We start from the raw sequence: 27,619 nt of genomic DNA, 5'->3' as shown, positions 1-27,619 counted from the left end.
ATAAACCTACACGTTTTTATAGTATATAATTTTTACAGCGGTAGCGTGCTACTCACTACTTAAGTGATTTTCTCTTCAACGACGAAGTCTAGCGATAAGATAAATCTTAAGCGTTGAGCGTTTGGCGTAATAATTGCGAGATTAATGAGATAGCCTTAAAATTCACCAGCTTTTAATTACCAAAAACTGTTAATATTTTCATTTTCCCGTAAGATCCCCAATTATTTCTTCGAAACTATACAATTTTTATTCTATTAACCTCTTGTTTTTAATCTGAATGCCGATCTTATTTTTTAAAATTTCCGTTCGACGAATTCTCACGAAATCTCGCGCTGCCTCTGAATCCGCCGTCTCAACTTCTTTCCGACGTAGATCAGAAACTTCCCGATGCAGTTTTCTTTCTAAAATCCTACTCTGTTTTTTTCAATCACTCGAATTCTCTTTGTTCTGTTGGCCTCTGAAAGAAACCATTCACCTTCTGCTTATTCTCACGATTCTCACGGTTCGTCGGTGATTTTCCTCGGAAAACGATCGGAAATTGAGGGTGTACCGGGCCGCGCGCGTCTGCAACTCGTAACTTCTACCAGTTTGATGAACTTTTCCGGCACACATCGACGAGTAGTCTGTGAATTTCGTATAATTCGAAAGTTTTTGCGCGTTACCGACGTATTTACACACTGGCTGAGCGCAGTTTGATTTTCGAGATCGAAAGACGGACAAGGCGTAGATAACACACCCACGCGTTGATGTTGATCGTTCAGGTAGAAAACACGACAGCTATTAAACACTTTCACACCTAAGATGGATTTTCACATGGGGTTTTCTCGTTTGACGGATGCTCGCTTTGAACGATTTTCTACGACATTGACTAGCAGAGTGATTAAAATAACCAATTTCTGAGTTTTCATGGAGACATTATAGATTTACAAGAATGAATTTAATGAATTTGTGTTAGGAACATGATACATTTACACTGTACATGTGAATGTGTGTGTAAGCGTCAGAGAGCGTCCAAGCCTTAGTTGGGACAAAAGACAATAGTCAGTCGTTAGAAATATCTGGAAGAGTCGGTTGAAAACAAGCGTGCGTGCGAATAGGATTTCGAGGTCTTTAGAGTATAAGATATATGTATAACTGTTGTGTGCTAAATAAAGGGAATTATTTGTATTTCCGAATCCCTTCTATATCTTAACAATTTGAAAGAAAATTAATTAGATCGAGATTCGTTGAAAATTATTCTTTTACTTACTAGAAGTTCCATTGGTTTAATGACGTGAAAATTCGTCAATTTTCAAGCTTCTCGTCAAATTTCAACGATATTCTGCCAAAATAAACTCGAGATTGTAATACGAATGGTTTAATTTATTCCGATGAATTTCTGCAACATGATACATTCGCAAGCGAATGCAGTATGATTTTTTAATATGGATACCATCAATTTGAAAAAAATTTCCAAGAACGACGTGCGTGCGTGTTTTGCCCTTCGACGTTTTGACGTTATTCTCAAAATTCTTATAAAAAAACCATCTTTCTGTTTCCTGTGAAAATGATATTGTTGTTTAATCTTGAAATGATTCAAACGATTTCCAGAAACAGAAAATTGTCCGATTCGTTTGTACGCTTTTATTACGTATTTAAATTAATGATACGAAATGAATGTATTCGTGAAATATAAAATTAAATTTAATTAGTAAAGGCGATTATACCTTTCTTTGATTAAACGTGTAAGAATAAAAGTACAGTTTCAGATAATGAAATATATTATATAATACGATAACAGTTACAATTCAACTCTAGCGTGAGTATAATTCAAATCAGTATCATCCTTTTAATTATATGTTCATATATGAATATCGGTACGCAGTGACCGTTTGAATTTTGCAATTACACTGTGTGTTATAATTTCAAGCGTTAACTTCATTAACCGAAATATTAGCATATATTTCAAATGCAAACAGGTAGACAACGCACAAATGAAAATTTTGGAACGGCGTACGATTTCAATCGTTTAGATCGTGTAACCGTTATTACCGTAAATATCCCGGCGGATGATAATTCGTGCAGAAATCAATTCTGCAAGAATTAAACGCGTTTAATTTATTCACTGATACGTTAACTTGCTTTGTTTTCAAGCTCACTGATATTTTGAATTTATTTCTTTTTAAACATTTTGTAACACAACGAATTCGATAGCGTAAGCTATAATTAAACGTAATTAAGTCGCGAAATACATAATTAAACCATTGAGAAAGATAATCAAGATGGATACTATCGGCATTCCTGCTTCTCGTAACATTCAAGAAAGAATCGTCGTTGTCGCGTGAAAGGAAGCAGAGTGTCTTAACGCGTAAACCAAACACGTTTACGGGACAGTTAAGTTGTTTTGACTGGTGCTAAAACGATTTCGGTGTTCTTGCGGCGGAAAGACGTGACGGTGAAAGAGACCGGCGCCGATTAAGAGCAGGCTCGCAAGGTTAACCATTGAATTCGACGACTCGCGTCCAGGCTGGTTCACGCGAGAAAAACAAACGCGTCGCGAGAATCCCGTTTCCAACAGCGGATCTCGTGGAACGCGTTTTTAACGCGATTGAATTCCAGTTCGGCTTGTTGAGAAACGGGTTAAGGCCGCGACGTTTCGCGGTGATTGACATATTTTCTGCAATCAATGCATGAATTTTCAATTGAATCTTTTAGCGCATGAAAATGGATCGTTTATCGCGCGCATCGACAATTTCAATTGAGTGAAAAAATTCATTCGATCATTAACAAGCAACATGTACATAGCGCGCTATTGTATAGAGTAACTCGTGAAAACACTTAAACATTTACCATGCGTTTCTATGAATATATTATATCATGTATGTTATACAGAGCTTACTGGAAATTCATCAACAGCGCTAAAAGAAAATTTGAAATTACTTTGATATTGTATCAGGTTGTCCGAAAAGTTTCTTTCGTTTTATGAGGAAATAATAGACGCACAAGGTTCTTGTTTTATATTATTTTGTCGAATTACGTACGATACATTTTGTTCTATTGGAATAAACACCGCGACATTTCACAGACTTGGTTTCACGTTTGTATCAAGGTGCACTGTTGTAAAAAGCACGTTTGCGACACTTTTCGGACAACCTAATATATAAAAGTTGCAAGTCACTAATCGCAAATATATTTGATATATAATTAGTTGTCTTAAATGTATAATTGGTAGACGTAACAGGATCGTACAAAATTCCTATAAATAATCAAATATTGGTTCGTTGCGTAACTAGAAAGTCCTATGAATATTAAATCGAAGAAAAGAGATGATTACAAGACATAAAAATATTCCAGAAAATCCCCCTCACATCTTTTATTTCAATTTCGCAAGGAAATATCTACTTCTTTACGTCGACGACTATATCTTTCTCTTCACTAGCGAAAAGAAGGAAAAAATCAATTTGTCGTCGTTGTCGTTCACAATGCCAACGCAAATTCAACAGTCTGCCTCCGTCACCCTGTCGACACGTCTCGAGTCCTACGTTCAACAAGTTGCTTTTCTACGACTTCTTGGTCCCCTTCTCGAAACGCCCTTTCTAATCGTGTCAGCAATTCAAACGTCGAATTTCTTTCGAGGACAAAGAAATTTTGTGGTGAATAGATACGAGTAGATCGCAAGGGGCAATGGCTCGCGTGATAACGGGCTTCGCTAATGGCGCTACATCCGGAACACGTGTTCCGTTCACCGAGCTCTCATCTCCTTTTTGATACCTTCCACGTGTTTAGCTGGTGAATGCATCGAAACCGGAAGGAAGGACGAGCGAGGCGCGTGAGACATCGTCTCGTGGCCAGCTAAGAATAACTCGTAACGTATTGCGATCCAGACCTTGTAATATCGTGCGTGAGATTGAGATTTTCATGTACGGAAAGAGTTTAATACGGGAGGAAGCGTCTACTGATATGACAGAAATATTAAGCCGTAGTAAATAAACATTTTACATTTATTTTGTTTATTTATTATACATTTTTTTCTTTTCTTCTTTTTTTTTTTACCATAAAGCAATCATATTATACGTAGATCACGTAATAGATCATTGAGACCTGCTTTTCCAAAATTGTAACGTTGAATATAATTAATATTATATTCAATAACGAGATATTCTCACAAAGCCGTCGGATACCGGCATATTTACTTCCGTTCTAAATTTACAAAGAGAAATTTCATTGAAATTAACAACTACTTGGCAAATTCCAAACGATCCATCGTGAATAGAGAATTATCTTTGAAACATCCTTGACCCAGACGTAACACGGCGAACAAGTATTACATACATTGTTCCTGAAAACGATAACTGTAAACTTACGGAGAGAATTGTGAGAAAGATCGCAGAGAATCAGCTTGAGAGCGAACTTGCTAATTGTGATTTTGTCTGCTTATGAGTAGATCCATTTTCATTCTGGTACGTTCAGAGTCTAAAAAATTCCCAATTTCTATTCTATCAGATTTCGTTTGTTAATGGAGGAATTTTACAGTTTTTATTATATTTTTTACGATTAATTTTATAACTATGATTTTATCCGACATATTAATTCTTATTGTGTTAAACGAATAAACGTTCTGAAATTAATTATACGGAGAAAATTTTATACTAATATTACGTTGAATGGAGCAGGTCCATTCGTGATTTTAAAACTTTATACCAATTAAAATCCATCATTCTCTGCACTCTGTGCATTTTGTTCGCCAAATAAATCAAATTATTCGTAAAATATAAAATTCCACGTTATTTCGTAATCGATATTCAAACTTCCCGAAACTCAACCCTCTAAAACAGTTTTTTTTTTTTTCATAAAACGAGCAAATATTGCCTCGGTCCATCGATTTAATTTTCATTTCCACCTCCGTATTTTCCTTTCCGTTGAAAACGAGTGTATTACCAGCCGCGAGTTTACATTTCCACGACCAAGTCTTTCGAACATACTGCGGAAGTCAAAGAAAAATGTCAGCCAGGAAAAATGAAAAAGGAAAAGCAATACCGAGAAGTTTCTCGCGTTCCTCCGGCTTTCGAGATCAAAGATCTTGATCGTGCGACCTGTATTCGATTTTATTGGCGATCATGCACTCCATTAATTGTCCCTTCGTCGAATCAGCAAAAGGAAATCTAACAAAGGAGACCTCGATCTCTGATTACAATATTTTTCATTTTTGTATCGAGAGGAAAGACGCACAATACAGAGGACTGTAATTTATGGATCAGGTCAGGCCACGGATGTATCGATACCAGGGATTACAGCTGTCAAGTGATTAATTGTCGCTGTATTAGTTACCGCTAGTGCGTAACGGCGTCGATTAATTTCCGGTTCGACGCGCCTCCTCGACTGACACCCCACCGAAAAATAAGCTTTGGTATATTGATAATGGCGTGCCTTCGAACAGTAATTATCGAAGCTACGCGAATAATCGTCTGATCTTTGGACAATTTATTAAACGACCACGATTCTGCGATTTTTCAACGGGAAATTTCAAGATACAACGTTAATTTATGCCGATAGTAATTTTCGAATGTCGTTCGAACGAGCGTAATTTAGCGTCTTTTACCTCGATTACGTTTTATTCGTTTTAAGAATGCAATGCAAGAATTAAATGCGAATTCTAAGAAAAGGAAGATAACAAATTTGATAAGTGAAAAATCGTTGAATTTTAGAATATCTAAAATAATTATTCTGCTTCGTGTTATTGGATTAGTGAGTTCTCAAAGAGGATTATTAACTTTCGAAACTCAAATATTTTCCTTCCCATTGTATGCAAACAATGAAAAGTATGAAGAAAGTTGCTTTTAATACGCTTCTTTTCGTTCATTTCACAAGCAAAATTAAATAGGTCGAAAGATGTTTTTATTGTAGCAGAAAAATTTGCAAACAGAAGAATAACTATTATAAATTGTATTGAACATTATTCTCGAATAATGTCCCAGAAATATCTCAATTTTTATCCGCTTCATTTCTCCCGAAAACTCTTAAATTTACGATATCCTTGTTCGCTGTTGGAAATGTAAACACCGACAGTTTCAAAAATTGTTCTTTCTTCGAAAATTCATTTAGTACGATCAAACGGATGCAATAAAATTATATAGTTCAATTAAAAAACTAGCGTGTTTCGTCTCGATCATGTTATAAACTCCGTTAGACGACAAACCTTAACAGCGCGACAATTTCTGGAGAATCACCTTCTAAAGTGTCTCGTTTATCTCAGACAGCTCTGAAGAAAGGGATCTTTGAAAGATCGAATAGAACCGCGCAATTTTCCCGACTTTGTCCCAAGTGATTCGTTGAAAACGAAGCAGAATTGATTTTGTTTGGATTCGAGGAAACGCTGTTGTTTTCGATAAATAATGTCCTTGGAAGAGTACGCAGTAGCTTGCGTAATTTATTTAAATTGAGATTTCACTTCACACCAGCTTTCTAAAGGAGGTTCAGAGAAACAACTAAAACGTTCAATCAAGTACAAAAATTAAGACGGTAATTATTTCTCTGTTAATTTATTTCGTCGAGCGCTAACGACGTTATAGAAATTAGCCAAATATCATAAATTAAGATTTCATTAAATTCTCATCCTTTCGATCAAAATTATTAAAAAGTGTATTACAAATTTTAGTTTAAGTAGCGTGTGAATTAAAAAAAAACGACAATATTTATCAATATTAATATCTGAAAAATAAATCAGATGGAACAAAATATTATTGGTTTCTTTCGTTCGAATTTTATTCGAATAATATTAAGCTAGAATTATCGATGGAATTTATTTGCACGTCCATCCAGTTAGAATGATTTATTTGTCAACGCGATGTATTGTCCCGGTAGAATGTTAAGAATAAGCTCTGTACTTTACAATAATTCACGCGTTACCGCGTGCTGCACGTTACGTGGGAACCTCTTTTCAGGAACACAAAAGAAGTTTGACACGAGCTCTAAAGTGTAATCGCCTTTTGTGAACGAAAGAACGGCGGGGCGTCGACGTTGAAGCGGTAAATTATCAAAAACAATGAAGGGAAAAGGCGCAGTCGACTCTGGGACTGCGTCCAAAATAAGATCAAAACGTAAAGTTTCCTGGGAAGAGCTGGGAAAAAAAACGACGAATTAAAAGAGTTAAGGAGCAAAAAATATCTAATAGAGCCCTGGCTAATAGTAGCTAACAAAATATCTCGTTAGAAATATTCACTTAACGTCTTAGAAAATTACTCACAGTAATCAACATCAATTTAACAAGAAACTTGATTAATTGTTTAACATTTGACACTTTTTCCAGGTTCTAAATGAAATAATTCAAAGTTAACTTTTAGATAATTACATTTTATTATGGTATATGTGCCATAGCTGAATATTTTTACAACATCCACTAAAAACGAACAATCGTCTTCAATTGCATAGGAAATTGCATATACATAAATCACGTGATAAAATGTGCAAATAAATTTTCGGTTATCCAAAAAGAAAACAAATCTGTCGCCCATCAAAGTGCAGCTAAATCTGTTCAAGACTAATTATAATTACTTTCAGACGTCGCGCTCGTGTCAATATCTCCGGGTGTGAAACAGAATTTCTCTGCTATATATCTGTTCGGTCATATAATTCACAAATCGCTAACTAACTGCACTGGATTTATCTCTAATTAAATCTGTGTTGCATCTACATTAGCGATTGAGTTGCGAGAATTTCAAAGCTTACTGTTTAGCAACGTTCGCGCCACTATAATCGTTACTTCAAGCTTGCGCTTTGACTCCAAATTTCACGTAGTTGAATGTGATCTTTGCCACAGCTATTTCCAAGCGTAGATACGTTCTATTATCTCTAAAGAAAATAATTGCAACATTCTTACTTTTAGATATTTTTTCTATGAACATATGCTTTACATCTGCAGAAATATATCTTAACATACCGAATCTTACCGAAAAGTTAATTACCAATAGAAATATTTGATAATATTCGATAAAGACGCGATAGAGTATCTAATCCTATCTCGTTTTGATATGTCAACCAGTTTCCTTATTTTTTCTTAACTGCGCTTTGTGTCTTTGTACCCACTGACTCTTCGATCCAGAAACACTCTTAGACTAAATATTTATTGTGCAGGGAAAAGCTGGGCATAACAAAAGTTTCGGCTGCATTAAATGTCACAAGAAATCGTTATGAAACCCGTACTCTAAACTCTAAACGAATCACCCGTCTGCAACAGAGACTCTGAGATACGTATCGCGCCATTTTAGCTAACAACCGAAGATTAACGATTTGTTCTATCCAGAAACATCCGGCTGGCCACAGTGAATGGTCTGTGGCATTTGTCCTTTCACCGAATCTAAAAATAAAATAAAAGGAGATGCACGAGTACAAGTTATTCCATTCAAGTTTGATCTTATTTGAACGAAATATTTGGAAAAAAGGTAATTTGAAAATACATTAAAATAGTTGGTGTAAGCGTGTTCTTCGAGATCGCAGGAAAATTAATGTGACTCGCAGCCAGGTGAATAAAGAGATAAACCTTGTGATTTATGGAGATGCCGTTTGGTGAGTTTGGGAACTGTAATTAGATTCGAGTGTCCCTTGGTTTTTGTCCTTCTTCTTTCTTCTTGACAAGTTTTCGAAATCGAATAGAACATCTATTTATCTGGATATAATTTGTTAATGAAAACGATTATAACGAAAAAATTATCATTTCTTTAGAATTCAATACGTCGTTGATAAATTCTACTCCGAAACTATGCATCAATCTGATAAATTTACCTTCGTAGACTTTCTGAACGATTAAAAGATATTGATAACGGCAATTATGCGGTGTAATTTTAATTAAGTTAAATTAATATAATAATTAAGCTAATACCGTCAATTTTTTAGAAAATATTCTACTCTAGAACCTATTATCTATTTTTTAAAGGTTTGTATCTTCGAATTTATTACGTTATTTCCTTCTTCAACTACTTTATATTACGATAATTTTCTTCAGCCACTAATTGGCATAAGAGTGATAAAATTAACAAAAATGAATTTATACAATTTTTCCTGGGTAGTTTTTATTTGTAATTAATTTTGTGTGTTCTTCCGTTCTGCGGTAATATCTTGTTAAGTACAAAGTCATTTGGGATTCTCTACATTAAGATTATTAAGGAAATGAGACTATGTATCTGGAATGTAGAAAGAAAGCTTTTAACAGTGGAATTGCAATTCACAAGTAAATTTGTAGTAAACGATATTACTGTATAACGTAATTTCCTCTTGAAATGTAGAATATGTTGAAGCATTATTACGCTGAAAGTAAAATGAATTAGTTCAGTGTGAATCCGTGAACAGGACGGAAAATATTTTTACGCGAAATTTAACTTTCTTTTAGATCTAACTAGATCCGTTGAATCGTCTGCTGACCATGTTCTCGTAAAATATTTTTCGACACGATTTTCAAGTGAATATTCTACTAAAGGAGGAAACGTTGAATCGCGGAAATTCGACGTCACCAGAGATATAGAAGCAACACAGATTCACGGAATATTCACGGAAATAAAGTTTATTTATATCTTCACAAGATCTGAAGTAGACTGTTGAGGTGCGATAGATTCTATTATTAATGCAGTTTGGTATAATCTAAATCAAAATAACTACATAGAGCCACGTATTTGTTGAATCTATTTCACCCAAGTATGGAATTAAATATAGTTCGAATAAATGATCGGCATCGTTGTTTTATAAAGACCACTTGAATTATAAGTTGTAATACTTTCAGTATCTTTTTCCGATATTTTATTTCTGTTCAACATTTTCCAATTATAAAATGAAAGATATGTTTCGCGTGATACGAATTCCAGTTACGGTATCCACGGTGCAAAAACTAAGATAAATCCCTCTTTGAAGTAACACAATTAATTCTGTATAGTCAGTATATATAAAGTCTTGCTGGTTGTACAGAGGTAAATGTATAACTTTGATTTTCGAACTACTTCCTAAATGCACACATTTACGTGTTACAAATGAGCCAAGTTTGCAACAAAACATAGAAGGCGAACACGGCAGAACAACGACAAAATACTGGTTTTGCACCTCTAACATCTACTGTCACACAGACGTCTTTTCTAAAGCAATTTCGCAATCGCATTATACGATAACGCGGTAATAATCGTCCGACTGTGTCATACGAGTACCACAATTATATGGAATGGCATTGCAGCCCCATATTCTTCAAAATAACTAATACGTAGCTGGATCATAGCTTACTATGAAGTAACATTCAAAGCGATGGCACGAAAGCGATAATGGTTTCATTTTCTAAGGTTTAGCTGCGACGAGGTGCGTAGGTATGAATAATACGGATGTAATTATCAGGCAGCCGTAAATTGAGGAAGCAGTAACAGTAAATGTTGCATATTACACGGTATCGTTGTTTGTCACGATCGATCGTCGTACGTAATGATGCACTTTCATGGTAATTATTGACTACCCGTTGCCAGTTTGTAAGATTAGGCACGTTACTGATAATTCGTATCGTTATACCTATAGAATTCCTCTTTCTTAAACAAAGATTTAAAAATAAACGGCATTCTCTTAATGGTAGAGGATACGTTAGCGCCTTGCTGCGCTAAACCTTTCTTCAAAGGCATTTGTAACAGTGTTAAGAATAATCCTGTTAAGACACGGATGCTAATGAGTTTCCTTTGATTTTCTCGATTTGTAGAACGGCATTTAGGATCTAATATTCATACAGAGCTATAATATCGCTATACGATTTCGTTCCTTTACAGTGTGTAGAGTATTCTATGTTTTCTTTGCAACAGACGCTTCGTTTAAACGTCTTCAATTAAACTGCTTAATTTATAGTTGCGGAAATATGTTCGAGTTTATTAGTTTGTAACTGGAAATGGATTTTAGTTTTATAGACATTCCTTTGTATCTTCTTTTTTTTTTTATTTTCGAATTATTATTAAAGCGTGAAAGATTCTTACTATCTTTCTTTGTGTATTTATTTAACATTGTGTTTGCAAGATGACTTGAATTTTCTTTAGAAATATCACGACATTGTTTTAATTTATACTTTTATATAATATTCGTACACTATTATGGAATTTCGACCCTGAAGAAGATATTCAACAGTTTGTTTTGGTATCTTTCTTTTTGTTTCTTTTAATTATTTTTATTATCAGAATAAAGAGAATTGCTGCTTGCTTTTCATTAAATATTTCTTTGACATTTATGTCTGCAGAGTGACTGGAATTTCCCTTCAGAGAATTCGTGATATTCAATATCTTGGAAGTTTAAAAAGTTTGGTCTTCGGACTTACATTACCCGACTCCTCAATCTTTCAATTACAGAACAATTTTTCGAGAAAACACTCATCTCTTAAACGATCTGCCACGAAATGAGACTGAGCTAACAACTTACAAGAAGTTTCTTAGTTTATTAATCTTACGGGGAATTGTTTGCTTCGTCTGTTTGCAAGAAGGAAACGCGTTGTAACAAACCAATTTTTACCAAAGTTCCCGAGTTTTCCGTTTTACGTCGCAATATCTTTATCGTTTTCAAACTCGATTCCAACAGTCTTATTCCTTATTAACCACGTCGAAGAGACATTAAGCGTAAAAGCAGCGTACTCTTGGGATTTTCTAATATCAGCCTTAAAATAATCCTCGCAAAAAATCTAATAAGCATCATTAATATAATGAATATGATATTTCTTTTTTTTAAATTGATATTCATCGTCGACAGCGGAAATTACGAAAAACTTTTTTTACGTTTTACGAAAACATTTCAAAAAGTTCATTTCCAAGACACACAATTTATTTTTTCATTAATTTTTAACGGTAGAATAATAGCAACATATCTTTCACTAATCCTGTTTCTTCAAAAGATAAAAATACTCTGTTAGAAATTAATTGCACCATTCCAACCAAAGTATCGCTATTAAATAATATATGTTCTTGTGGTGCGTATATCTGTCATCAGCCACGCAAGATTAAATTGGTGCGTGTAGCATAGATTACTGCGACTTACGCAACAGAAAATAGCTCGAGAAAATCAGTGGTTCGAATACATTTACACACATACGTTCACCCTTTCTTACCAAATAGGACACCAGATACATCCTTCTTTAACGAACCATAAAATTCTTAAACAAATCATTCTTGACTGAAGTACAATCTTATTTTAAAACCTATGTTCGTGAAAAATACTTGTTGAAACTGATACAATTGCAAATCATAGAATTATATTACAAACTGATAATAATCGTAACAGATATCGGTATTCAGCAAGTTAACGATTGCTGAATTCCATTCATCGTATCGTAGACGAATAAATCTAATAGATATCATAAGCAAACGATTGCTGAATATATTGATAATAAAAGCCATCGAATAAAAATAAGAAATTTGCATATCTTTTAGAAATGGCTTATTAACTTTATAAAGCACAAGAATCACAATTATTCGCACGTTATTTATAACACTTAAACTTGATAAAAATTTAGAACCAGGAAGATCATCTTTATTAAACAGACGATCGATTTTACGGAAAACAATCTTTCATTACAGACTTCATAGTCAGAATTTTAGAAAACTGGGTCGGCGATCGAATCAATTTTTGACGACCATAAATTGCAACCGGTCGTCGCTTGTTCCTACATTTATATTCCTGCTTCAGTCAGGCCTGCATACGGTCGAGAAGCATGGACGATGTTTTATGCTCGATCAATGCCGGCCTGGTCTCGATTCGAAAAGCGAAATTGTTGGGGAGTTGGCGCCGAGAGATCGCTCGACCTCGACGTGCCCTAAGGGCCTTGCAGTGAAATTGCATGCGTAATTACTGGAGCGTGGACGATACCACAGACTGCGTTGCATATCCGTGTTAAGTAAATTAAACGCTGCCACACCGGCGTCGCGTTCGCGCGAATACGCACGTTTATATTATGTCCCCATATTCTCTGTGCGCATGATACAGATGCTATAGATGCGATGCATTCGTGGAGAAAGCTGTATATGTCGATACGAAGGTGAGAAGTGAATAGTAAACGTGAGCGTGAAACGTTGCTTAGATTTAAACATCGATTAAGAAGGATTGGGAAGAATAATGTTCTTGAAGCAAAGACTCTGATCGTGATTCAACTTATTTAAATGCTAGAATAAGACATTTGGAAGAAATTCATCGATCGATCTTCGAGTTTATAAAAGTTTATAAAACCTCGATAATTTCGAGAACCGGATGACAGAAATTTCGGAAGCTTCAATTTCACGTGTTGTTAGCTCCAAAAATTCGACGTTTTAAATTAAGATCTTAAGATTCTGTACTATAAATACTTCTATAAATATTTCGTACACTATTGCGTATTACGTATACGTCCTGCGAGCTTTAGCATCTTTAAGTTTCCTAAAAATACATAAACAATCGTAGTCTAATTACAAGCTTCTCAATTTCCCGAATGCCGCCCATCGAGCGCAAACTCTCGTCTCTGAAGCACACAAAGTGCACCTCGAGCGCCCTTACTCCATCGCCACGATATACCCACACACGACTCAACTGGTAGCGGCGTTCCGTGAATCGATTCATTAGTGCTTCGTTACGCCTCGACTTATTCATTCATCGTAGCACACCGTTATCCTGTTACGCAATCGCGTGTCCACTTACACTTTTGGCAAACTGGCATTCGTTCACCGACCAAGCCTCCTCCAGCTAGATTTTCCGCGAACGACCCACACGTGCATCAAACCATGGTTGCATTCTCTTGTTCCTTCTCCTCGGGAATGCACGCGTGCACCGACGAACAGACGTCGTGTAGCGCGCGAGCAACGCGTGTAGTGTATATACGCGTGCATTAGCGGCCAGTCAGCGTTTTGATCTCCCACCAGTTTCTATTGTGGCGAACGCGGGGACCAGGCCGGCAACAGACCATCTTGGTAGCAGCCAGTCGTTGCCTAGACCTCGAGGACGTCGCGAGTGTTCTCTCTCCTTCAGCGAGGACGTGATCGTGCTCTTGTGTTTTCTCTTCGCTCGTCCTTATTCTTATCTGTCCTTCGAACGGTGATGCTTTGGAAATCTGTGCACAGTGTACGCCGTGATTGAGTAACAGTGATCCAGCTGAGTGCACCGCTGCGTTTGGGTTACTTCGAGGACATGAAACTGCAACCACGGGATGCCACCTTACTGGTAAATTATTCTGGATCGTTGTGCTGACATTGTTTGATCAGTTTGATGGATATATCGCCGGGTTAGGCGATAGGATGTTTCTGCTTGATTGGAAAGTTTGCCCGATGTCTCGAGTTCACGAGAGACTTGTGCTTCCAGAATGAATTAATAAGTAGTTACTGTGTTACTTTGTCGACGGTTTAGTCTTTGTCGGATATGCCTTGATCTAACATTTGCGTTCATATCGTATCGTGAAAAAAAAAAAGATAGGATTTACACTTTTTTTGTAAAATTAACGTTCAGGTAATTGCAAAACTTAAACTGGGTTATTGTTTCTTTTCTTAATGAGAAGATCGAGTTAAGTGGTTCCGGAAAATGCTAGGTTCTCTGTAAGAATGAAGTTGCAAGGTACTGTTGAATTTTTGATGCGGAATCACTTAGCTAGGATTATGTAATGAGAATTAATTCATGATACACTTTGCCGCATAGAATTATCTACTTGCGTTAATGGATATTCTAAAATATTAAGGAGATTTTTTTGCTTTTTATTGGTTTTACAACGCTACATATATAAATTGTTCGACACCTACGTTCTGTAATTTTGTTCTTACGTTTCGAAGCATGCGCTTCATTCCGAATTACTCGTGTTGGCAACAGCGAATATTCTAGTAGTTCAACTACTGATACCTACGTATATATGTATAAAACATTTCTTAGAATATTCAACTATTGATCAGTCTAATAACTTCATATCCAGAGCAACAAGATAAATAAATTTACGTATCCTGAGCGACTAATTCGACTAAAGCGATTTAACGTTTAAAATCAACACAGTGCGCGGACTGGCTCAGCTAAATCGAATCACCGAATTATACGTCTTATTTATTATTGTATGGCAAAATTTCTCAGGACATAGTCACGCTATTTCAAGGGACGCGAGTAATGTTAGAAAGACATTTTTCTCGAGCTAATATTCTTACGAGATTCCAAGACCAACGATAAATAAGGCAAATATTTAGGCGATTCCATCTAGCTGGGCCACTCTGTATATTGACTTAAATCTACTATTAATCCATACTGTTCCAACTTCCACTTCCATAACAAAAACATCTCTATATCATAAACCATCGCGAAGATCTACCGCTCCATCGAACTACTCCAAAATTCCATAACAAAAATATGCCTCCGGCTAGTCGATACGCTAAAGATCGTCGAACGGAATTCCCACGGAGTCCGTGCGTGAAATATTTCCGGCCGCATCCACGGCAATTATTCGGAAAGCGCGCGGGGGCGAAACGGCTCGGCGGCGCGAAACGCGGCGCAGCCTCATCTGCCATGCAACAGGTGCAAGGGTGCATTTGAATAATTGGAACGAACGGGCGAATGGTCACGTCGGAGGGGCATCTCGGATGAGATCGATCGAGGTGCTTCAACGAATTCTTCGCGAGTATCGAGATCAACGCTCTTCGATCATTTTAATCCCGTTTCGTTGGCCAGGGCTTCTCTTGTGCAATTCAATTAATATACCGGTGCTCGCAACTACACGATCACTCTAATTTTGTAATTCTTATACAGAGATATAGGATAGAACGCGAGAAGAAAGAAGTCTGGGAAACAGAATAGTTCAATCTATGAAAGTTATCGTTATAATATTATTTTATTCTGTATGGAACTCATTTTTTGTATAATAAAATATTCTGCTACGCTGGTTCTATGATCACGGAATAATCGCCAATAAACGCCAATTTTATTCTTTGCATAATTTTCTGAGCATAATTTATATATCTTTTTTGTATAGTACAACAATAATAAAAGTAATATCAGAAGGTATAGAAGTTGAAGATTTTTCAGTGATGTTACAGTTATGAGGCGTAGTTTACCATTAGCGAAATTTGTCAAGTTAGAAATTGTTAATACCAGTAGATTTTCTTATATAATCGAAAGAAGTCGAATAATAAAACTTTTACAAATTTCACGGCGTCCAATTATCTTACTTGACGTAAAATTACAAAATTATAAAAGACGAAAGATGATATAAGTTGACAGTTACTTGATCATCCCATGCAGTATGGAATTCCAAAGTTGTAAAACAAAAATCTGTAGCTTACTATTTGTCGCTTATCGATTCAATAATATTACCAGTTGATAAATCATTGGGCAAGGGAGCTTTAAGGTCGAAAAATTATCGCCAGTGAAATTATTTCTTGGAATTGTACTTTCCTTCTTTCGTCCGTGAAAAGTTTATTTAGAGGAATCGAGGCTACATTTTTCTTGCCAAGAAGCGGCGTAACTAGTTTCAACCGATTTGGAATTTGCTCCCTGGCCCGGTTTCCGTGACTTTCAGTCGATCGACCGAAACGTTCCTGAATGGGACGGATCGATCATTTTCCTGCGTTCGATATGATGGATATAATACGAGCAACCGACTGACAGTTTTGATTTAGAGAGTACTCTCTTTCTCTTTTTCTCTCTCTTGTGTCACGCTCTTTTTATCGGACTAGTCGGGGAAAGTCGATCGCTTCAGATAAAATCTTTGAGTATCTTTTTATTTCCTTTTATTGGAATTGTTGTCAAGATATTTAGTAAATTTTACGTAAAGAATCTTGGTTTATTAAGGATGAAATATAGAAATAACGCGACAAAGTTGCGTATGCTACATGCAAAGGTATCGAGGGATGTAAATAAAAAAACTTTCATATCATTTTGTCAATGTATCAAAGATACATTGCAATATTTTAGATAGAATATTTTTTAGGAATTAAAGGTATTTAATTACGCCATATAATATAGAATATGAACCAGAATATAAAAAATATTTTCTCGATCGACGTATAACTACGTACGTATTTAGTTTTTAAAAGTACATTATCTCTTTTTACAAGTACATCATTGTATATAAATTTTAGATTTACATTTGCCCCATAATTTGACGATGCGAAAACATTCTTCAAAATATACCTTGATGATTTTGTAGATACTAAACAATAAAGTACCTATTCGACAATCTTTAAATATTTTCTCGAATATATTTTTCTGAACATTGTTCCCAAGCTTTCACCTCTTGCCAAACCCTATATACACCTATACATCGGAGCAACTTATATTCGAAAAAGGACCTCATATCGCACCATAAACAAGCTAAGAAAGCAGCAAGATCGTTTCGAAAGGAAAGTTCCCATTGTGTCAACCCTCCGAGCCGAAACTTGACGATACTCGTAATCACGAAACGGTTCACGATTCGATGACACCCGGCCACGATTGTTCGTTCCTTGACTTTCACTCGCGTGTGTATCGTCGATCACGAACCGTGACTCGACTCTTCGAAAACTCGACGAACAGTATTATTCGTTCCTCGTTTTTCATGAGATTCGCCGAAGTCGTACGAATGTCAGGTTTTCTGCAACGTCGTCGAAAACGGAACGGAAGCGTGCCATCACGAGCACGCGTCGATCGATCATCGATCAGGTAGCCGCGCTATCCGTTGAATCCTGATGATCGAACGATGAATCGAATGCAGAAAGGACTACCGGGTACCATCGGGTTTGTCCGAGGTAACAGTGACAACAATTACGCTGTGCTTGAAAACTCAATCGCGATGATGAGTTTTGCGACAGGTAATGAATATTAATGTCTGTTTCGTATCGATGCGGAAGTGCATACATACTTTTTGTCATTCTAAGATTTGATTGCCGAAAGATCGTTGCTGGATAAAAGGAAGTTTTGCGCTGTCGAAGAGTAATGCGAATTTTTTCAAGTTGAAACTGTTTGGAAGGTAAAATTGTGAAATTTACGAAAGAAAAGTCTATACTTAACTTGTAATTTCTAACTAGTCGATTCATTAATACAATATTATTAGTTAGTAAGTGATTGTGCGAAAAGATCCAGGTCAGCTTTCTACTAATGAGAAAATGATAATAAAAAGTTGGCTCGGAAGAGTAAATTTAATTATCATGAAGCGAATCCTCGAAAGTTAATAATACGTGGCGAGACGACAGGGAATAGCGTCTGTGCAAGCATAAATCTACGGGAATCGCCATTTTCTAGCGTTCGATTCTTTTCAACGCGATCACGAGGCGATCAAGTGCAAAAGAAAACCCCAGCGCCGCCCGTTTCTACTTCGATCGTCCATTATTCGATTCCAATCCGCCGTGATTGTTGCTTTTGAACGAGCTGGAAATCTTTTCACGTATCACCGTCGCGTTTCGTTCGTCACCAACGACTTAAATTGACGTGAATTGTCATTGAGCCGGCGTTCGAATCGATACTCGTGGTACTCGGCTCTGGTCGTGTGCACGTGGCAATTAAATTTTAAAAGTTCCATCATATCTTTCAAAGATTCTCTGTAAAATTCATCAGAAACTAGAAACATTTTTTTACTACTTGTGAAATAGCGAGAATTCGATGACAAATTCGTCAAGTACTCTGTGTTTGAGATTTAGGAGTTTCAGAATTTAAACGATGTAGGTAGGTAACGGAGTAAATTGTTCATCTTCTGAATGACCTAGTTTACCTACGAACGATTAATCTTCCTCGCTAATTAACAAAAAACCATAGAAATTCTGTACGAATGTTTCGGAGAAGCTCGTAAATCATTTTCTCCGAAATCATTCTTTCCTTCCTTCGACAAGAGCCACAAACCAAAGCCACAAACATCTTCCTACATCGCACGATCATCCTTACCTTAACTTTATCTTTCGCAATAAATATTTCCATCTGCGGATGATACGCTGAAAGCTGGAATTATCGCCGTTGACGATCCCAGAATCCAGCTGGTGGTGTCGACCGGGAAACGTCGACTAATTATAAACGAGGGAATTAAATCGACCGCGTAAAAACATGTCCTCGGTGCTCGGGGGCAGACGCGTGTGCGCGCGTTTTCCACGCACGTCCGCATTCTCCTCGTCCACGGTAGCGACCGAGCGTCGTCGATTTAAATACCGCCGTACCAATTAGAGGGATTAATTCCTAAGTGATTTATGGGCTGAAAAGGGGAAAGACAGAGGTGACCTTACACGCGCGTTGCCCGGCCTAGGATTCTTGCGTAATCGTTCGTTCATCACCGGCGATTATTTATTCCCGCGCGTTAATCGACCGTGTCCTCTGTTCGTGCCGGTGAATTCCGGATATTCGAGGGATTTGAACCGACTGGTTCGTCCTAACGATAATTAATTCGTCGTTCGACGGTGTGTAAATCAGTGACTATGGCCTTGTTCGAAACCGACCGGTTCGTTCTGCACCAGGTTGTGCCAAGTAAAATTGTTTCTAGAATCTGTTGAGGTAGTTTTTGATATTTCGCGTACTGAATATTTCTAAGTTGTCCGTAAGTAAGACAGTTGTTTAGGGGTGAAAATAGCTAAAAATAGACGGAATTCATTGCCATGGGAGTTTTATAAAAAGAAAAGAGAATATTTTCTGCCATTATAGTAGCATGATGGTAAATGCTCGTGGAAAATGGGAGGAAATTTGTCCTCTGACTGATTATTGGCATCTGCGTACAAATCTAGGGCTTCCGAACTAATATCGTATCGTCGAACGAAGTCGCTGACACTACGAAGGCCGATACTCGTGAGCAAAGAATGGAATGTGGAATCTTGTTTTCAAGTACTAACTCTTGGCAGATCTTGTCAAACGCTTTATTTCAGTGCTTTGTTGTCTTGCATAATTTGACGCGTAAAGTTTCGTGTTAGCGAGTGAAATGAGAGAAGCTACTCGAATAGTGATCGTTTCGTAATCGAAGTGGAGATCATGCAAGTGATACGAGATAAATAATTCGAATTCATGGCTTATCTTTGAATTTATGAAGCGTTAGTTTACTCTATCTTGGTTTTCTGGTCTGCGTCCTAGGCTTACTCAGAGTAGTTGGAGATTCTGAAGTAAAAATGTCAAAACTTATCTTGGAAATCTAAAGGTGAGGTTGTTAAGATTTCAGCATACCTGATGTATCTACTCTTAAAAAATATCTTGAATAATTTTCTAGATTAAAAAACTGCGTCCCTGAAAAATTGAATATCTTTCCATTTTTAATATTGAAGGACTTTATATCATTTATCTCTCTCAATCTTTAACTTCAACGCTGAAGAAATTTACATATTTTATTTTCCTTTATTTTACGTTTTAATATCGAAGAAACGTTTAATGTTGAAGAATGAATTTTCAGATTATTTCATCCAATCCAAATAGCTCTAGAAGATGATATTTTTTAAGAATCGGTTGCATGAAAACAATCCATTTATCGTCTTCGATATCATTCACCTAAGAATTATAACGTATGCAATAATAGAACGTAATACAAAACTATATGTTATTTTCCAAATAAATCTCTCCAACTGTCGTAAATGTCGCTTGAAGTATCGTGATCCTAATTAACATCTAACGGAGCCAACATCTTTGCTCACGTAATATCAAAAATTGCCAGAACATAACGAGTTTCTGTAACGTCTACTGAGTTGTTTTTCTCGATGATTCTAATTCATGCAATAGTATAGCATTTCCGTGCGTTTAACACGGCTAGCGGGATGGCAATGGCCAATTGGCAGGTTCGCGCCGTGACAAAGGGTTACGAATTGGCCGAGGTTCAAGAGTCTTCGTCGAATTTTGTCGAAAGTTTGTTGAATAACACACGCAAGAATTCTTTGTACTTTGACCGTTTTCCTCGCTGACAATGAGTCAAATTTTAATTTGAGTTTTGAGTGAAATTCGTACTTGAATCAGCGTTCCTTAAATTATCCGCGCGATAGGTGTAACGTATGATTTTCGCGGTCTCCGCAAATTCGAGTTGATTCAAGAACAGAGCTACGACATGCCTCGAACGTGACTCAGGTTTCGCTTAAATTTAGCCCAACTTGCACTTAACTCGGGTTTAACCTAAATACTCGGATTCAGACTTAATTCGAAGATACTTGAACTTCGACTGAAATTTAGATAGCGAATGAAGGAACTCGGCGAGCACGAAGCGAGTTTAAGCCGATTTACGACGAAATTTTCATGACGATTGTTCCACAGATTCGTTAAATGTGGCATTAAACAGGAAAAGTTGTCATTTCATTGGCTTGTATGGCCTGGAACGAAATTGTATTGTATGATAGCATAGAGACAAATAATAATAGCGTATTTTATTATAAGAAATCGTATAATATCTATTATTTCCTACCAATTTACTTACAGAATTTTACGACTTTAATCGAAACAGCCTTGATTTGGAAATTTTCATCGTACAACGGTATCCTAAAGATTTTTGCAAACCGATCGTTTTGAAACTATAGCAAGAGGTTACTCGAAACTTTCAGGAATAAATGTTAGAATATCGAGGCCGTTCTGCTGGAAATTTCTCTCCCTTCGATAAGTTTCGAGTAGTTACATTATAGTTTCCGGTAGGCCAATTAGCCCCTGATCCTCGAAAGTTCTGGCTGCTCGAGGTAATTCTGCACGACGCAGCGCGCTTCATGCAGTTTGTATTCGCCTGCGGTTTGACAGCTTGGCATTTTTAATCACCAACGAAATTATGCTCGACTCGTTGAACACGCCGTGTGCCTGATAGCTGGGTGGCTTGTTCGTGGCTTGAGCTTCCGGTCGGCCTTTCTTCTCTCTTCTTACGAGTTCGAAACAAGGGCGTTGAACCGTTTCGATCGATTTTATAAAGCACAGATAGGGTCCAGGATGGTTAATTTATCGATCTGTTTAATTGTTGTATCGACGATTTGGTCTTACAGGACTATGTAGAACTTATTGATCATAATATTTAGTGGTCTTTGTGAAATTTGTTTTCATATGTATGGTATTGATTTGAAACACTTGTTGATCAATAATTGTTTGTTGTTAAAACTTAAATTTATACAAAGAATGGGTTCGATATATGAAATGTTTATTTATTAGCAATCTGGCTTGTGAAAGTTAGAATTACTTTTAGTTTTCTTTTGTAGTAATCCACCAATTACATAATAATATTAGTAAATTAATAAGTTAAAAATAGCGAATTTTATGTTATAGCGCATAATTTTGCAATTCGCAGCTTGTTGTAATTCTATAAAGACAATTAATTTGTTTTAATTTGTTAAAATTACAAAAGAATTACAAGGTTTTTATTATAGAACTTGTTATTGCGACGCGAAAATGTATTAATTTGTAATTCGTGATTTCTAACGTTTCACTAATAATATTTATTCAGTTGTTTGTGCGAGGAAAAGTGTTCGGGAAGTATGAAGAATTTAATTTATATTTCCAAGAGTCTAGAACTTAAGACGTAGTGCTTAGTCTCTAAGTAACTTTCTTCACGCTACTTTTGTTATTACTAGCTAGAAATACCGATGAATATGATCGTTATTGACAAGAATGAGTTAATTTTCTATCTCCCTTCCTTCCTATTCGTTACAGGACACTTAAACGTCTTACGAAGAATGCAGTATAGACTACGAATATATAGATATATCTATACAAAATACTCGATGTGGTTTGATAAATTAAAGATGAATTTAAAGAAAAGAATATCAAGAAAAAAAAAGAGTAGCGAAATCACAGAATTGGTCGTGACTTAAAAAATGGTAACAGAAAGTTGTTATGGATAGGATTGATAGTAGACTAGATGCCAATTACGCAAAGTGGTACATATAAATATCAACAGTGGTTTTGAAAAAGAATACAATTGAAACGAAGCATTTCTAGTCACTAACTTATAGCTGTATTCTTAGTTTCTCTCAGATATACCTTGGATTATGTACATATGTTCTAACGCTTTCCTTTAGATTATAATAAATTATATGTACGTATAGGTGCATGCTATTTATAAAACAGACATACATAAGTATTTGTGGGAAATAGACAGGAAATAACAGATTTTTAGAATCTAAGGCAAAGTATTTCTACATTTATTATTATAAGAACACGTTACGGTTTATAAAAATGGGAGAAAAGAACTCATTTATTTGATTCTTATCTAATTGGATTAACATCGTTATAGCGGTTCCTTTTACATACATACATACACGTGTTATGTACTTAAAATGCTTATATTTCATGTTGTAACATGATTATTCCACGTACGGGACCGTTCTTATTTCTACGTGTGAACCAATAAATCTCAGCTCCAGGCCACTATAAACCCATAAGAGACATCGTCTTAATATCACCTGAAGTAGCTCTCGCAACGTGTACTCACCTCATCTCTCTTAACCGTTAACATCTCGTCCAAGCATTCCGCGACTCATCCCGGTAAAAAGACGCTTCTGCCGTATCTATTTAACGCCACTTCATAACGCTCGAGAGAAATTGGCGCGCGGCAAAGCCGTCGCTCGACGCAAGAGTATCGATAATCGGTACTGGGTGGAAACTTCGCAGACTATCGGTCGCTCCGTCGTCAATTGAAAACCGCTTCGATCCGGGGGTTATCGCGACCAACCTCTTCTTTCGTTCGTTTCTTTTCTCTTTCCCAACCCGTTTCCCTCGATTCCTCCATCGTCGTAGCTTTTTCTTTTTTTCCCCTCTCTTTTCTCTCTTCTGGTCCAGTTGCGTTCCCTCGGCAGAGTCCGCGATTAATGCGCCATTAAAGGAGATTGGAAATCCTTTCGTCGGGGACTTTCGTCGTCGTGCTTACGGACGGCAAAGTTCCCACGAGCATCGACACACACCGTCCAGGATTTTGCATTCCATTTGCAAGGGAACGTTTCCCCACGGCCACTTTTCATTCTCTCGCGGGTGCACTCGCTGCTGGCGAGCTGCGCCGCACCGTCGAGAGGGTGAGATCGCATTTACATGGAATCTCGAGTCGATCTCGAGGAGCCGAGGCAGCGATACGATCGGCTTGTTTTTCCGGGGCAACCGCAACTCAACGAGGTTCGTTCGAGAGTCGACCGGAGATCGTTGCCAGCCGGATCGAGCACGCAACAACGGTCGTCGCTACTTCTAGAGAAATTTGAGAATGAACCGTGAATTGAGTTGCGGGCGATTTTCGGCAGCTCCAGCAGTTCCATTGTTCGCGTGTAGTTTACGTTTGTGGAGTGTCGAGAAATGGTGGATTACGTTTGTTCGGTTTGCGGGGCAGCTGAAACAATTAACTGGGATTTTATGTCGAGCTGATTGCCTGTAAATTGGCTGGTTTACGCCAAGGTGGAGTAGATGTGTTTCGCTAAAGAGTTGTTTGGTCAGTGTCTACACGTCAATTGAATTTACATACAGCGCTATAAAGAAGAAGACCACATCGAATTGATAAGACGAATGGAACGACGTTCGTTTTGTTAAAAATTTGTCGTACAACTAAAGGTTGCCTGTAGGCAGAAATTCTTTACGTATTTTTAAGCTACGATAAATGGTTCATGTTGTCAAGTAAATATCAGGAGGTTTAAACGATCCAAAGCAACAATTACGGAGATAGTGCCGCGTCTGAATATTAATGTGTGTAACTGTATTTGATACGCTCACTGGGGCAATTTCATTCTTACTTTACAAGGAAATGAATCGTATCAGATTTGAAAGTAAAGGAAGTTAGGGAAGATTCCTTGCCTATATCTGTAACTATCATTGATCAAGTAATAACCCCGGTGAAAATGCAATCTACTTACCAAGCTTGACAGGTTACCATTAATTTCAGGTAAAACCTTCATTCTGAATTTAAATGAAATTTAGATCTCGCGTGCGGCCGGTCTATTCGATTATGATCAAACTTCAAAGTCTTACGCGAACAGACGTGGCAAAGTTCTGCTGGAGAAATTCCCGTGATATGCTCCTTTGGGAGGGATATTTGATGGGGTCTTAAGGAGAACGAGACGGTTAATGACATCGTTTGAAAATTGAGATGATATTTGCTAAAGGTGGTGCATCTAAGGATAAGGAAGTGTATTATAATTGTAAAAGAGAAGGTTATATGATCCTACAACTTCCAGCTTATCCATTTTATGTCATATTATAATTTATCATATTGTCGATTAATAATGTAAATTATTATGTAAGAGAGCGCAGAATATTAAAAACTAATAATATAAAAAGCAAGTTTAAATTGGTATAAAATTAAATTTTGGTACGATTATTTTTAAAGACGATTCCATGTTCTTCACATACTTTTTACCAAAATCTACCATACGAATGACCATATGAAAATCGAATTTGTTTAACCAAGCAAGAACCAAGACGTCTTTTACTCTGTACATTATTTACATAAGGTCTCCGAAGCTTGAACCACTTGCCTCTGTAAAGAAGTATTCAACGGTCTGAGATCGTTCGAAGGTCACTGTATGTGTTTGCGCATTCCTTTTCCTGGTATCGATACGAAAATACACCATTTTATTCAAAGATAAAGAATCTGTTTCTCGATGTAAAGAACGTTTCTTGTAATCCTTCATCGTCAGAAAGAGGAAAGAAATTTTGTAAAATACCACGACTACGAGCATTTATTCAATTTTTATTCATCATCGTAGGAACGATACGAAATAAAAAGTGCCATATTTCTAACGAAAATGATAAAACGACGTAACACGTGAAAGAATAACCAACTATTAAAGAAATTTTTAAATATGTAATCTAATCTATAAACCAGAATTTCGCAAATCTGTTCTTAACACTTTCGTCCATTTCGTTTCGAGACGACTAGACTCGACGACCATTTTCCTTTCGTCCTTTTCGCTGGAGAAAAATCTTAGTACGTTTATACTTCGCCGTTCCGCAAAGCCCACGTTAAATTCAATCCGATTCTTCCCCTACCCTTCACCTACGTATCTTTCGAATAACTTTCGAAACTTCCATCTCGATTCTCGCGAGATCGAGATTCTACTTTCCACGAGCACACGAGCTTGCCCTGTTCGTCCGTTGACGTCTGTTGTCGGCCAATTACCGCGGAACAATACGCGGCAATTACGCGAGCGAAGATTGAACGCAACGCGAAAAAGAGAACGAAACCGCGGTCTGTTTACGTGGAAACATAAACGGCGACGAGGATGTCGTCGGAAGCGAGTCGACTGCCGACATTGAACTTGGCCCCGTGCCGGAAAGTTTTTAATTTATTCGAGCAACCCCTGTCCCCGTGAGTCAACTCTCTTAAGGGAATCCAAGGAGTCGTTCCACGGCTTCTTTTCCCTCGATTCACATGGAAATGGTTTGTTTACGGGATAACCGGGGCCGCGAGGCAAGAACCAAGCCAGGATCAAAAGTTTTGCTGCTGGGCGCGGATATGATCCTCGGGATTGCTTAAAACTTTGTGATATTTTTCAATCGCGTCTCACCGAACTCCGTAATTCGTGTATTAACGACGCGCCTTTAATCTTCAACGAGTCTATGCTCTTTGATCCGGAATAAATCGAGAAATGGAGATTGAATCTTTTGAATTATCGATGCTCGTGATTTAGGATGGATTTTTCTAAATGCAAAGAACATATTTATAATCTATATTTTTATCCATAATTTCGTTGATTCTGTATGGGGTAGGCGTTTTTAGGTGTCAACAATCTATAGTCTTTTAAAAGATGCTGATAGTTTCAATACGGGAAAGACTTTTCTAGGTATAGAATATATAAGCACGAGATGTGGAATACATGTATATATAAATATTATGGTTAAATTTCTGCTTAGAAAACGACATTCCATATACATCAGTCTGGTAGATTACTCTACATAAATTCTATGCTCTTGAAAGCAACGATTCGAAATTAGGTGGAGATGTACCTGTGAGATATGTAAATCGCTATTGGAATGATTTATTTATGAAGTATGTAATGCATGCATCATTGTGATTTGTTTCTTATTAATTAACTTGTGATATTCTTAATTATTAACTTTGATATGCTCGTTTATGGAATACTATAGTTCTGTTATGAGTAAAGGAAACGAATAATTATTCTTTCACGTTGTGCACACTTTCCTGAAAAAGAGAGTAGGCACTTTAATTCGTGGAAATTCGTTTAATTAGGAAACCTATACTTGCACTCGTTTGAAATCAAAAAGAGGGAAAAATTATTCGCATTTTTCTCATTTAAATATATGTGCCCATAACTAGAGATATCTCTGATTAGTAGAACAACATGATGCAGCGGATTTTTAGAAACCTACAGTGATAATCATAAAATATTAAATTATATTTGAAAAATAAATTAAATTAAATTAGGTTGAGAAATCAGATTACAAAGATCATTATCAAATTTGAGAAAACGAATATGTTACAAGAATAGAATGGTCCACGATATATAATACTATATAGAACTTATTCTTTAATTCCATTTATTCCATTTATTTAATCATTTGCATAATCCTGTTTATATGGGTACTGAAATTTTGATCAGATTTTTTATACCCGATGAAAGAGATCTATTTCCTTCAATGGCTAGCTCTAAGGACTAGACTTTGGTACGTAACAGATCTAAATCACACATAGCTTCAAAGTCTTAATGTACTACAGATGCAAGTGTCTCCAAGGACCGAGAGCTAATATTGGAATTTGTAGATTGGAAATTCTACAGGTGCTGAAGGTATTTGGAGTCACCGGAGGTATCAAAGCTACGAGAGGCATTTA

General features: G+C 36.7%; 1 protein-coding gene across 4 annotated transcripts in view; it reads left to right on the top strand.

Moving 5' to 3' along the window:
- Nucleotides 1-27,619, top strand: part of LOC126915533 (FH1/FH2 domain-containing protein 3) — a 241,471-nt gene that overhangs the window by 125,984 nt on the left and 87,868 nt on the right. The window contains exon 1 of one of the 4 annotated variants that reach the window (XM_050720278.1): nt 13,882-14,154. The exons of the other annotated variants lie outside the window; for them this stretch is intronic. Within the exon in view, the coding sequence (XP_050576235.1) occupies nt 14,141-14,154 (14 nt within the window). The 5' untranslated portion in view covers nt 13,882-14,140. Of the gene's footprint in view, nt 1-13,881; nt 14,155-27,619 lie in introns of those variants that run through there. 4 annotated transcript variants of the gene reach the window in all.

This window comes from Bombus affinis, chromosome 4 (assembly GCF_024516045.1).
Source record: "Bombus affinis isolate iyBomAffi1 chromosome 4, iyBomAffi1.2, whole genome shotgun sequence".
Classification (NCBI taxonomy): domain Eukaryota; kingdom Metazoa; phylum Arthropoda; class Insecta; order Hymenoptera; family Apidae; genus Bombus; species Bombus affinis.
This window is presented reverse-complemented; position numbering and strand designations above follow the sequence as displayed.